The sequence below is a fragment of the Dipodomys merriami genome, unplaced genomic scaffold (genome assembly GCF_024711535.1).
Source record: "Dipodomys merriami isolate MVZ:Mamm:240054 unplaced genomic scaffold, mDipMer1.0.p SCAF_1, whole genome shotgun sequence".
NCBI lineage: Eukaryota > Metazoa > Chordata > Mammalia > Rodentia > Heteromyidae > Dipodomys > Dipodomys merriami.
In genome coordinates this window covers 17,162,506-17,175,146 of record NW_027202270.1, presented here as the reverse complement: position 1 = coordinate 17,175,146, position 12,641 = coordinate 17,162,506, and the positions used below count along the sequence as shown (strand labels likewise).

The 12,641-nt window shown below is 42.1% G+C and overlaps 1 protein-coding gene across 3 annotated transcripts in view; it reads left to right on the top strand.

The window, feature by feature from the left end:
* The window catches only part of Cnot9 (CCR4-NOT transcription complex subunit 9), a 33,499-nt gene that overhangs the window by 15,670 nt on the left and 5,188 nt on the right, over positions 1–12,641 (top strand). For all 3 annotated transcript variants that reach the window (XM_070017177.1, XM_070017186.1, XM_070017197.1), the window contains exons 2-5: positions 692–871; positions 3,594–3,709; positions 4,948–5,057; positions 12,219–12,328. In XM_070017177.1, the coding sequence (XP_069873278.1) occupies positions 692–871; positions 3,594–3,709; positions 4,948–5,057; positions 12,219–12,328 (516 nt within the window). The remainder of the gene's footprint in view (positions 1–691; positions 872–3,593; positions 3,710–4,947; positions 5,058–12,218; positions 12,329–12,641) is intronic.

The window sequence follows — 12,641 nt, the reverse complement described above, 5'->3', positions numbered from 1 at the left end:
GTAAATATCCTGCTATGGGTTCAGTACAGCCCAAGTATACTTACAAGGATAAATTCCTAAACATGTATTTATTAACTGCCAAACATGTTAATTTCATTTATACCAAATGTATATATTCAGAAAAGCTCCTCTGAGGGACTGGGAAGGTGGCTCAGTGGTAGAGCACTTGCCTTGCATGCATGAGGCCCTGGGTTTGATTCCTCAGCACCACATAAGCAACAAGAAAAAAGTGGTAGAGCGCTAGCCTTGAGCTGAAGAGCTGAGGGACAGCGCCCAGGTCCAGAGTTCAGACCCCCATGACCGGACCCCCAAAAAAAGAAAGAAAGAAAGAAAAGCTCCTCTGATATTTATGGCCAGTATATTCCCTCTAAAGAATCAGCACTATTAGCTGGGTCCTGGTGGCTAAGTCTGTAGTCCTAGCTACTCAGAAGGCTGAGATGTGAGGTTTGAAGCTAGCCTGAGTAGGAAAGTCTGTGAGACTTTCATCTCCAGTTAACCACAAAAAGCCAGAAGTAGAGCTGTGACTCAAGAGGTAGAGTGCTAGCCTTGAGCACAAAAGCTCAGGGACTGTGCCCAGGCCTAGAGTTCAAGCTCTAGGACTGGCCAGAAAAAAAGAGGGGGGGGGGGGGGGAAGGGAAGAGTTGGTTTAAATCTAATAAACTCACATTTACTTTACTGTTTCCTCCTGAAGCCTGTGCCTACTGCACTGGCTCAAGTGGATAGAGAAAAGATCTATCAGTGGATCAATGAGCTATCTAGTCCTGAGACAAGAGAGAATGCTTTACTGGAGCTAAGCAAGAAGCGAGAATCTGTCCCCGACCTTGCACCCATGCTGTGGCATTCATTTGGTACTATTGCAGCACTTTTACAGGTGAGTATGTGTGTGAGTATCCTATGTTATTTAGCTTTCTTCATCACACTTCTGTTTTCTTCTACCTTTGCTCAAATTATTTAGAAGACTTTAGAAGGATGATTCTTAAACATATTTTTATTATTATAAAAGTGATGTACAGAGTGGTTACAATTAGTTACATTAAGTTGGGTAAAGAATCCATTTCTTTTTGGGCAGTGTCACTCCTCCCCTCACTTTCTTGCAAGAACCTATTTTAGAAAATTCTGTGGTACTGATTCAAATGTGGATCCTTGAATCCTACTCAAGAAATTCAGTTTAGTCAGTATGGGGTGGGCCCTAAGATGTACCAGCTTTAGGATTAAAGATGGATACATTTACAAGTAAAAAAAGAAAAAGTAACTGAGCCAGGTACTGGTGGCTCATGCCAGGCTGAAATCTAAGGATCAAGGTTCAAGCCAGCCCAGACAGGAAAGTCCATGAGAATCTTCACCTCCAATTAACCAGAAATCCAGAAGTATCACTGTGGCTCAAAGTTGTAGAGCACTAGCCTTGAGCAAAGGAACTCAGGGACAGCACCCATAGGCACTGAGTTCAAGCTTCACAACTGATCTCCCAAAAAAGTAACTTTGGTTCGGGCCAGATGATTTATTGACGAAGAATAAATTAATAGCTGGGCGCCGGTGGCTCACGCCTGTAATCCTAGCTACTCAGGAGGCTGAGATCTGAGAATCACGGTTCAAAGCCAGCCCGGGCAGGAAAGACCATGAGACTCCTATCTCCAATAACCCCCTCACCCCCCTCCCACCCCCCCCCACCCCCACCCCCCCCCCCACCCCCCACCCCCCCCCCCTAGAAAACCGGAAGTGGAGCTGTAGCTCAAGTGGTAGAGCGCTCGCCTTGAGCTGAAGAGCTGAGGGACAGCGCCCAAGCCCAGAGTTCAAGCCCCATGACCGACAAAAAAAAAAAAAAATAATAAATACAATCTCCATATATTTAAGTAGTAGAATATTCACTTCTTAAAGTGTTGCCCCATATTCCTAATTTGTGTGTGTGTGCGCGCGCGTGTGTGTGCATGCGCGCGTGCCAGTACTGTGGCTTGAACTATGGGCCTAAGGTGCTGTCGCTGAGCGTCTTTGTGCTCAAGGCTAGCACTCTGCCATGTGAGCACAGTTCCACGTAGGACTTTTTTTAGTAGTTTATTGGAGATAAGAGTCTCATGGGGACTTTTCTGCCAGGCTGCCTTCAAACTGCAATCCTCAGATCTCAGCCTCCTCAGTAGCTAGGATTCCAGGTGTGAGCTATCAGTGTTTAGCTAAGTGTGGAAGACTCTTATCTCCCATTAACCCCCAGAAAACTGGAAAAGGAGCTGTGGCTCAAAGTAGTAGAGTGCTAGCAGTGAGCATAAAAGCTCAGGGACAGCACCCAGGCTCTGAGTTCAAGCCCCATGACTGCCAAAAAAATAAAGTAAAATAAAATGAATTATATTCACCAAATCACCAAATTTTGATAGAGAGTACATAATATTCAATGTTGTTTTTGTTTGTATATATATGTAGATTATTTTTTTATATTTTGCCAGTCCCAGGGCTTGAACTATGGGCCTGCCTGGCCACTGTCCCTTAGCTTCTTTTGTTCAAGGCAAGCCAAGCACGCTGCCACTTAAGCCACAGCTCCACTTCCAGCTTTTTTGAGTAGTTTATTGGATATAAGAATCTCACATAGGGGGCTGGGAAGGTGGCTCAGTGGTAGAGTGCTTGCCTTGCATGCATGAGGCCCTGGGTTTGATTCCTCAGCACCATAAGCAACAAGAAAAAAGCCGGAAGTGGTGCTGAGGCTCAAGTGGTAGAGCGCTAGCCTTGAGCTGAAGAGCTGAGGGACAGCGCCCAGGCCCAGAGTTCAGGCCCCACGACCAGACCCAAACAAAAAGAAAGAAAGAAAGAATCTCACATAGGGCTGGGAAGGTGGCTTGGTGGTAGAGTGCTTGCCTTGCATGCATGAGGCCCTGGGTTCGATTCCTCAGCACCACATCAACAGAAAAAGCCACAAGGGGCACTGTGGCTCAAGTGGTAAAGAGCTCCCCTTGAGCTGAAGAGCTGAGGGATAACGCCTGGACCCAGAGTTCAGGCCCCACGACCAACCAAAAAAAAAAAAAAAAGAATCTCACATAGTTTTCCTGTCCAGGCTGGCTTTGAGCTGCAATCCTCAGTTCTCAGCCTCCTGAGTAGCTAGGATTACATGCATGAGCCATCAGTGTCAGGCTCTCCTAAGAATATTAATTAGACGGTTGTAGTTAGTTGGTTATCTTTGTGATCAAAGGAATGAGTATTATTTCTGTTCCCTTTTTTTTCAATTTTGTGAATTTTTTTATTATTATGAAAATACCATACATAGGGCTTACAATTACATGGACAAGATAATGAGTACATTTCTTATCAAGCATTGTTGCCTCCTCCTTTGTTTCCCCTTCCCATCCCTTCCCATCTACCCCCCACCCAACCCCACTTCCCCAGCCAAAGTTGTGAAGTTTGTTTTTCAACATAACTCATTGTTGCACTGGGTCCATCTGTATCCCTATTTAAACCATTTGTTTTTTCCCTTCACCTCCACAATCTTTTCCTTTTTAGATGGTTTAGTTTTTGCAGGAAATAAGTTTGTCTTTGTGGTGTTTCTTCTGTAAAATGGTAACTATTTTTGTAATTAGCTATTTGTTGTTCATCTGATGCTAATTTCCATTTTTCAGGAAATAGTAAATATTTATCCATCTATCAACCCACCCACCTTGACAGCACACCAATCCAACAGAGTTTGTAATGCTCTGGCATTACTGCAATGTGTGGCATCACACCCAGAAACCAGGTAAATGTATTAGTGAGTTGGTAGGGGAATATTTTATTGAATACGATTCTTTTGCTGAGTGATGAGAAACAGGACAGTATCATTGTGTGTGTTTCTGTGTATGTGTGTCTGTGTTTTCAGTACTCTACTTTTTACCCACTCATAGCGATGAGTTTTTTTTCCTTTTCATCAGTTTAATGTGTTCAGTATTTTTTAAGTATTTCCATGTGTCTCCTTATGTTTTTACCTGACAGTTTACATTCTACATTAAAGTCTGGTTTCAGCCGTGAGGGAAGTGTGTTAAGTTTTAAAATGTAGCAGAATATAATTCCATACTTCCACATGGGAGTAATACTTTAAAAATCAAAAAAATTGGAGCATAAGTAGATCAAACTGATTTAATGATTTGCTAGTATTTTAGAGAGCAAAAAATACTGCTTAATTATACTAAAACTGTTCCATAGCAGCGATTCAAGCCTAAGTATAAAATCAGCTTCTTCTACAAATGAAAGTTAACAGAACAGTGTAAAAAGTACAAAAATAGGCCAGGCGCCAGTGGCTCATACCTGTATTTCTAGCTATTCAGTAGACTGAGATCTGAAGATCACAGTTTGACGCTAACCCAGGCAGAAAAATCCCCTAGTAGCATTTTACCTATTTTTTAAAATTCAAAGTTGGATATTGTAATTAATTTTTAAAATACTTGGTGCTGGGCTGGGAAAGTGGCTCAGTGGTAGAGTGCTTACCTGGCATGCATGAGGCCCTGGGTTCGATTCCTCAGCACCACAGAAGCAGAAAAAGCCGGAAGTGCCACTGTGGCTCAAGCTGAGGGACAGCGCCCAGGCCCAGAGTTCAGGCCCCACATTGGACAAAAGACAAAAAAAAAAAAAAAATACTTGGTGCTGATTATAGCCTTAAGCATCTTAGCCTGGACTAGTTTTATTCAACATTGTCATCATTGATGTTTTGGGTGGAAAGATGAAGACAGCTTACTGCTAGTTATACTCTTCTAGTTATCCAATGGCCTCTGTCCATTGGATGCTAGTAGCACTCAACATTTCTTTCTTCTGGCAGCTAAAAGTACCTCTAGATTTTGCTACATGTCTCCTAGAGGACAAAACTAATCCATCTCAGAATCTTTCCAAAAGATTGCTTGCTCTGCTGATGTTTAGGCCTTAAAGATGGATTGGAAATTTCAATATTCAAGATACTTAGAAATTAACCTTGTGCTTTGAAAGTGACTTTTCCTTCTCTTTCAGGTCAGCTTTTCTTGCAGCACACATACCACTTTTTTTGTACCCCTTTTTGCACACCGTTAGCAAAACACGTCCCTTTGAGTATCTTCGACTTACAAGCCTTGGAGTTATTGGTAAGTTATTAGTTTTTTTTTTTGCAAGCCTGAAATTGTAATTCACAGTAGTGGTTTAAGCTGGGCATTACTTGTTTTTTCTTGTTCATTTTCATCTTTGAAGTCTCCTCATTCACTAATATATTAATTTATAAAAACATGGTAACTCTTATTAAGCACCATTCTAAATGTTAGCAGGCTTTGGGGATCAATATTTAGGATTCAGTTCAGTTTATATATAAGTAGGAAGAGTAAAGATAAGAACTTTATTTAAAACAATATTATATGACAGGAACAAGAATTTAAATTCCAGCCTGGCGCTGGTGGCTCATGCCTGTAATCCTAGCTACTCAGGAGGCTGAGATCTGAGGTTCGCGGTTCAAAGCCAGCCCGGGCAGGAGAGACCATGAGACTCCTATCTCCAATAAACCACCAGAAAACCGGAAGTGGCGCTGTAGCTCAAGTGGTAGAGCGCTCGCCTTGAGCTGAAGAGCTGAGGGACAGCACCCAGGCCCAGAGTTCAAGTCCCACGACCGACAAAAAAAAAAAAAAAAGAATTTAAATTCCGACTTTATTCTTTTATTTTTTATGGTCTTTCTCACTTCTGAACTTCTCAGGTTTTCTCCATGGCTTTAAGGATGTACCATCTGCTATTTCATCTAATTAAACTTTTTCATGATCAAATTAATGTTTGTATGTTTATTTAGTATGGAAGATAAATGTAAAATACATTTCGCTCAAGAGAATATTTAGTCTGGGTGCCAGTGGCTCCTGCCCGTAATCCTAGCTATTCCAGAGACTGAGATCTGAACAGTAATGTTCCCTGTGAGATTATTATCTCCAATTAACCACTCAAAAAGTGGAAGTGGAGCTATGGCTCAAAGTAGTAGAGCACTAGCCCTGAGCAAAAGAGCTCAGGGACAGAGACCAGTGCCTGACTGAGTTCAAGCCCCACAACCAATAAAAAGATAGAAAGTAGTCACTTCAGATCTTAGGCTGCTGGATAAGGAACTAACTTTGGTCTTACAAAATATAATACATTTGATGAGACATGCCTGTGATCCCAGCTACTCAGGAGGCAGAAAATTAGGAGGACCATGACTTGAAGCCTAGGCAAAAATTTGGCAGGACCTCTATCTCGACCAGTAGTTGGCAGTCATGGTACATACTTGTCATTCTAACTATGAGGAAGATTCAGGTTGAGGCCAGGCCAGGCAAACAGTAATTTTAAAAATTAACAAAAGCAAAAGAGACTGCAGGTGTAGTTTAAGATGTAGAGCATCTGAGTTCAAGCCACCAAAAAAAAAAAAAAAATACATAACAAGGTTTATTTCCAGATCACTCTTCCATGTTTTGTAGTTTTTGTTTAGAAACTGACTAAAGAAGAATATTGATTATATACACTTTGTTTTGTTAGATTATTTTTATCTTCAAAATATAGTCAATACCTGTGATTATAAACCATGAATTAGGAATTATAATTGTTAAATTGGCTATTTCTCAAATACAGTCTATTCTACATTTTGTTGGTGGTGGTCATGATTTTGTTTTTCTTGAGACAGGTCCCACTGTGTAGCCTAGAGTAGCCTACAACTCACAATCTTCCAGTCTTAGCCTCCTTCCCTAATACTGGGATTATGAGCATGAGCCACTACACCTAATTCTTAACCAGAACTTCATACATTTCAAATGAAAAAAGGGAGGGAACTATAAGTTGCTAAGGGAAAAGTCAATAAAATTTGTAAATTTCTAACCAGACTAACCAAGGTAGGAAAAAAAGGCATAAATTACAAATAAGAATGAGGAGGGTACATTATTACAGATTCTACTGTCACTAAAAGGGTAAAGGAGTTTTTGCTAACAACTGTGCTTAAAAATTGACAACTAGCCAGGTGCTAGTAGCTCACATCTGTAATCCTACTTAGGAGGCTGAGATCTGAGGTTTACAGTTCAAAGCCGTCCCTGGCAGGAAAGTCCATGACACTTTTATCTCCAATAAACTACCAGAAAACTGGAAGTGCTGCTGTGGCTCAAGTGGAACACTCACGTTGAGCTGAAGAGCTCAGGGACAGTGCCTGGACTGAGAGTTTAAGCCACACTGCCGACAAAAAAAAAAAAAAAAAGACAACTAGCAGCTTTTTTTTTTTTTTTTTTTTTTTTGTCGGTCGTGTGGCCTGAACTCTGGGCCTGGGCACTGTCCCTGAACTCTTCAGCTCAAGGCCAACACTCTACCACTTGAGCCACAGCACCACTTCCAGCTTTTTCTGCTTATGTGGTGCTGAGGAATTGAACTCAGGGCCTCATGCATGCAAGGCAAGCACTCTACCACTGAGCCACCTTCCCAGCCCCAACTAGCAGCTTTTGATGACTCACACCTGTAATTCTAGGTATTAGGGAAGTTGAAATCTAAAGATCGTAGTTCAAAGCCAGCCCAAGCAAGAAAGCCCATTCAATTCTTACCTCCAATTAACCACCAAAATGTTGGAGATAGAACTGTTGTTCAAGCCCCAGTACTAGCAGACACAAAAAATTAACAACTAAATTGAAATAGAATTTTTTTTCTTGCTTTCAAACAAAGTCTATGTATCCCAGTTTGACTTTTCTGCCTTAACTTTCCCCAGTATTGGGATTATAGACATGTATCATAATGCCTGATTATCAGATTTTATAATTTGTAATACTGGTATTTGAACTTTGTATTTGGTAAGCAGGCATTCTGCTGCTGAGCCAAGCCTGTAGGGCACCCCACCCCACCCCCTTTTTTTTTAAATTGTGCTATTTTGAGATGAGGTTTTTCTCTTTACTCTAGGATGCACCTACCCAGAGTATTTTAGGCTTTCTACTACTGTTACTGAGATGACAGGTACATAATACTACACCTACCTTCTTCACTGAGATGGAATTTTGTAAAACATTTTTGTCCAGGCTGGTCTGGACCTGCAGTTCTTCCAATCTTGGCCTCCCATGTAGCTGGGATGACAGGCTTCTGCCACTGCAACTGGCTATTAGTTTGAGAGGGGGGGATCTCAAGAACTTTTTATCCAGGCTGTTCTTAAACTATGATTCTCCTGAATTTAGCTCTTGAGTACTAGGATTATTGATGTGAGCTACCAGTACCTAGCTAGAAAATTATTTGAAAGACATTATTTGCCAAATTATAGTTCAAAAATAATACTTGGAATATTTTTATTAATTCATTGTCATGGGGCTTGAACTCTGGGCCTGGGCACTATCCTTCAGTTCAGGGATCTACCATTTGAGCCACAGAGCCACTTCCGGTTTTCTGGTAGTTTTGGAGCTAAGATTTTTCCTGCCTGGGCTGGCTTAACCGAGATCCTCAGATCTAAGGCTCTTGAGTAGGTAGGATTACAGGCATGATCGGGGCTGGGAAGGTGGCTCAGTGGTAGAGCACTTGCCGTGCATGCTTGAGGCCCTGGGTTCGATTCCTCAGCACCACATAAGCAGAAGAAAAAAAGCCAGAAGTGCCGCTGTGGCTCAAGCCTTGAGCTGAAGAGCTGAGGGACAGCGCCCAGGCCCAGAGTTCAGGCCCCATGACGGGACCAAAAAAAAAAAAAGGATTACAGGCATGAGCCACCGGTGCCCGGCTGAATATATATATTTGGGGGGGGTCATGGGGCCTGAACTCTGGGCCTGGGTGCTGTCCCTCAGCTCTTCAGCTCAAGGCTAACACTCTACCACTTGAGCCACAGCGCCACTTCCGGCTTTTTTCTTTTTGCTTATGTGGTGCTGAGGAATCGAATCCAGGGCCTCATGCATGCAAGGCAAGCGCTCTACCACTGAGCCACCTTCCCAGCCCCAGCTGAATATTTTTATATCAAATAGTTTTTGTAGTTAAAATCATTCTAAATTCAGGCCCAGATAGCTTTACTAGTAAACTCTACCACAAATTTAGGAAAGAAACCAATTCTGCTTGCTTGCTTTCTCTCTCTGTCTCCCTTCTGTTTGTTTCTTTGCTTCCTTCCTCCCCCTCCCTTCCTCCCTTCCTCTTTTCCTTCCTCCCTTCCTTCTTTTCCTTCCTTCCTTCCTTCCTTCCTTCCTTCCTTCCTTCCTTCCTTCTTTCCTTCCTACCTTGACCTCAGTATTCTCACTCAGCTTCTTTCACTCACAGCTGGCCCTCTACCATTGGAACCACATCTCTTCCAACTTTTTGCTAGTTAATTGAAGATAAGTCTCAGATTGGCGTGCCCCAGCCAGCTTCAGACCACAGTCCCCAAATTTCAGCCTCCAAGTAGTTAGGATTATAAGCATGAGCCATTGGTACCTTCTCTATAAAACTTTTTTTTTTTTGGGTCCGGTCGTGGGGCCTGAACTCTGGGCCTGGGCGCTGTCCCTCAGCTCTTCAGCTCAAGGCTAGCGCTCTACCACTTGAGCCACAGCGCCACTTCCGGCTTTTTCTTTTTGCTTATGTGGTGCTGAGGAATCAAACCCAGGGCCTTGAGCATGCAAGGCAAGCGCTCTACCACTGAGCCACCTTCCCAGCCCTAAAACTTTTTCTACAACAGATAAAAGTAGAGAATGGTTCACAGGTGTTTGTGAGTGGAAGGGTTTCCAAAAGGAGACAACTACACATTTCAGGCAGAAGAGTTTATTGGGAGAGAAAAAACCAAACTGCCTCTGAGGGTGAGGAGGAGGTGTGGCCATAGCAGATGCAGATATGACCTCAGAGCCTGGGGGACTCCAGGTGCCCCCAAGTGCGCCAGTACCTGGGTTACAGGTAGCTGGGTAGGGACTTCCAGGGAAGACCATTACACAGGCCAAGCAGAAGAGAATATAGGATATATTGGGAGAGAAAAAACAAACTGCCACCTGCACCAGATGTAGGCATGCAGAAAGCAAGAACTAATGGTGGAGAGATTATATAAGGAAAGGCAGGAAGGAAGTTTGACTACAGCTGGTACAGAAGTGACCTCAGCCTGGGGAACCTCTTACTGTCAAAAGGAGGGCAGGGACAGGAATAAAAATCTGTTTCAACTTTTCAAAACTCAAGTAATTGACTATATCAACAAATTGTCTGGAGGAGGAATCATAATTTTATAGGTTAATTTAAAAATTATTGACAGAATTCAGCATCCTTTCATGATTTAAAAAAAAAAAAAGAGCCGGACACCAGTGGCTCATTCCTGTAATCCTAACTATTCAGGAGGCTGAGATCTGAGGATTGAGGTTCAAAGCCAGCCCGGGCAGGAAAGTCCTGAGACTTTTATTTCCAATAAACCACTCGAACCGGAAGTGGCTCTGTAACTCAAGTGGTAGAGCGCTAGTCTTGAGCTGAAGAGCACAGGGACAGCGCCCAAGCCCAGAGTTCAAGCCCCACAACTGACTTAAAAAAAAAAAAAAGAAAAGAGCAAAAAGAAAAACCACTCAGAACAATGGTTAAGGTCTAGCCTAACACCAAACAAACAAAATTGAGCAATCTAGGAAGAGAAGTTTTGTAATCTGGAAGCCTGCAGTTAAATCCTAGTTAATTGTAAAAAACTGAATGTTTAGTATTTTAGACATCCTAGTCAGTGCAGTAAAGCAAGACAAGAAATATGCTTTACAAATTAGAAAGGTCATACAAATCACAGAGGAAAAAACAATTACATTTTTTTTTAAAAAATTGGGCAGAGGTGCCCCATGTCTGAAATCCTAGCTACTTAGCAAACTGAGATCTGAGGATCAAGTTTCAAAGCCAGCCCCAAGCGGGGAAGTCTGTGATACTCTTATCTCCAATTAACCTCCAGAAAACCAGAAGTGGAGCTGTGGCTTAAAACTGAACAACATTAGCCTTGAGAAAAAGAGCTCAATGCTGGGCGCTGGTGGCTCACACCTATAATCCTAGCTACTCAGGAGGCTGAGATCTGAGGATCTCGGTTCAAAGCCAGCCCGGGCAAGAAAGACTGAGACTCTTATCTCCAATAAAACACACCAGAAACCGGAAGTAGCCCTATGGCTCAAGTGGTAGAGAGCTAGCCTTGAGTTGAAGAGCTGAGGGACAGCATCAGGCCCAGAGTTCAGGCCCCAGGACTGACCAAAAAAGGGGGGGATGTCATATACTAGCAACAGAACTACCATTTAAAATAGCACCAAAATATGTCAAGACATTAAATCTTAGGAAATAAGTGAAGGTCTATGGATGAAAAGCTAGAGAATATTGATGAACGTTATCATAGAAGAACCAAATAAATGCAGAGAATTATGATGTTTGTTGCTGTATCAGTAATTCAGAATTGTGTAACAGTTCTCAGAGCAGGATGCTGGTAATTCATACCTATAAATCCTAGATTCTCAGGAGGCTGAGGATCAAGGTTGAAAGCTAGCTCAGGCAAAAACTTCCCTGAGACTCTTATCTTTAATTAACCAGCAAAAAGACAGAGAAGTGGAGATATGGCCTTGAGTGAAAAAGCTAAGGGAGAACTTGAGGCCTGAGTTCAAGTCCCAGTACCAGCACCCAAAAAAAATTTTTCTCTGCTGGCTATAGATATATACCTTGTGATAAGAGCACTTGCCTAGCATGTATAAGGGTATGGGCTCAATCCCTAGCACAGAGGTAGCTCTCCAAATCCATATAGGATTGCAAGTTGATTGCTGTGTAAAAGTTTAAAAAAGAAATCAGTTATTTTAGTCACTTATTTATTGTGACAGCCTGACCTAATTAATATATTGACCCTAAAATTTTCATAGAGAAGCAAAAGAAATGATCCTTGTATGTGTCAGTTCTATGACTTAAACATGGGTCTGATATTTCTTTTTCATTTGGGTTTTTTGTTTTGTTTTGTTTTGCCGGTCACGGGGCTTGAATTGGACGCTGTTCCTGAATTTCTTTTGCTCAAGGTTAGCACTCTATCACTTGAGCCACAGCACCACTTCTGGCTTTTTCTGTGTATGTGGTACTGAGGAATCAAACCCAGGGCTTCATGAATACTAGCACTGTACCACTAAGCCACACTCCCAGCCGAGGGCCTCATGTTTTTCTAGGCTTTTTACTCAAGGCTGGCACTACTATTGGAGCTGTACCTCCAGTTCCATGTTCCTCTTCTTTTACATTTATGAATCTGATTCCCTGACATAGAAACTAGTTTGTATGTTATGTTACTTAAATTCCGCAACTCACTTAGTAATCAATATAAATTTAACTGGAAAACTTTACTTAGTGATTTTGTTTCTGTGTATTTTGTTTAGGGGCCTTGGTGAAAACAGATGAGCAAGAAGTAATCAACTTCTTATTAACAACAGAAATTATCCCTTTGTGTTTGCGCATTATGGAATCTGGAAGTGAGCTTTCTAAAACGGTATGTGCTTTAAACAGTATGTCTTTTGACTTCAGCTGCTTCTTTGTGGTCTTGGAACATTTCTTGCCATTTTTCGGCTTTTTGAAACATATAAAGATATTTTTTGTCTTTTGAAGAAAAATTCTTTTTTTTTTTTTTTTTTTTTTTTTGTCGGCCGTGGGGCTTGAACTCTGGGCCTGGGCGCTGTCCCTCAGCTCTTCAGCTCAAGGCGAGTGCTCTACCACTTGAGCTACAGCGCCACTTCCGGTTTTCTGGTGGTTTATTGGAGATAGGAGTCTCATGGTCTCTCCTGCCCGGGCTGGCTTTGAACCGC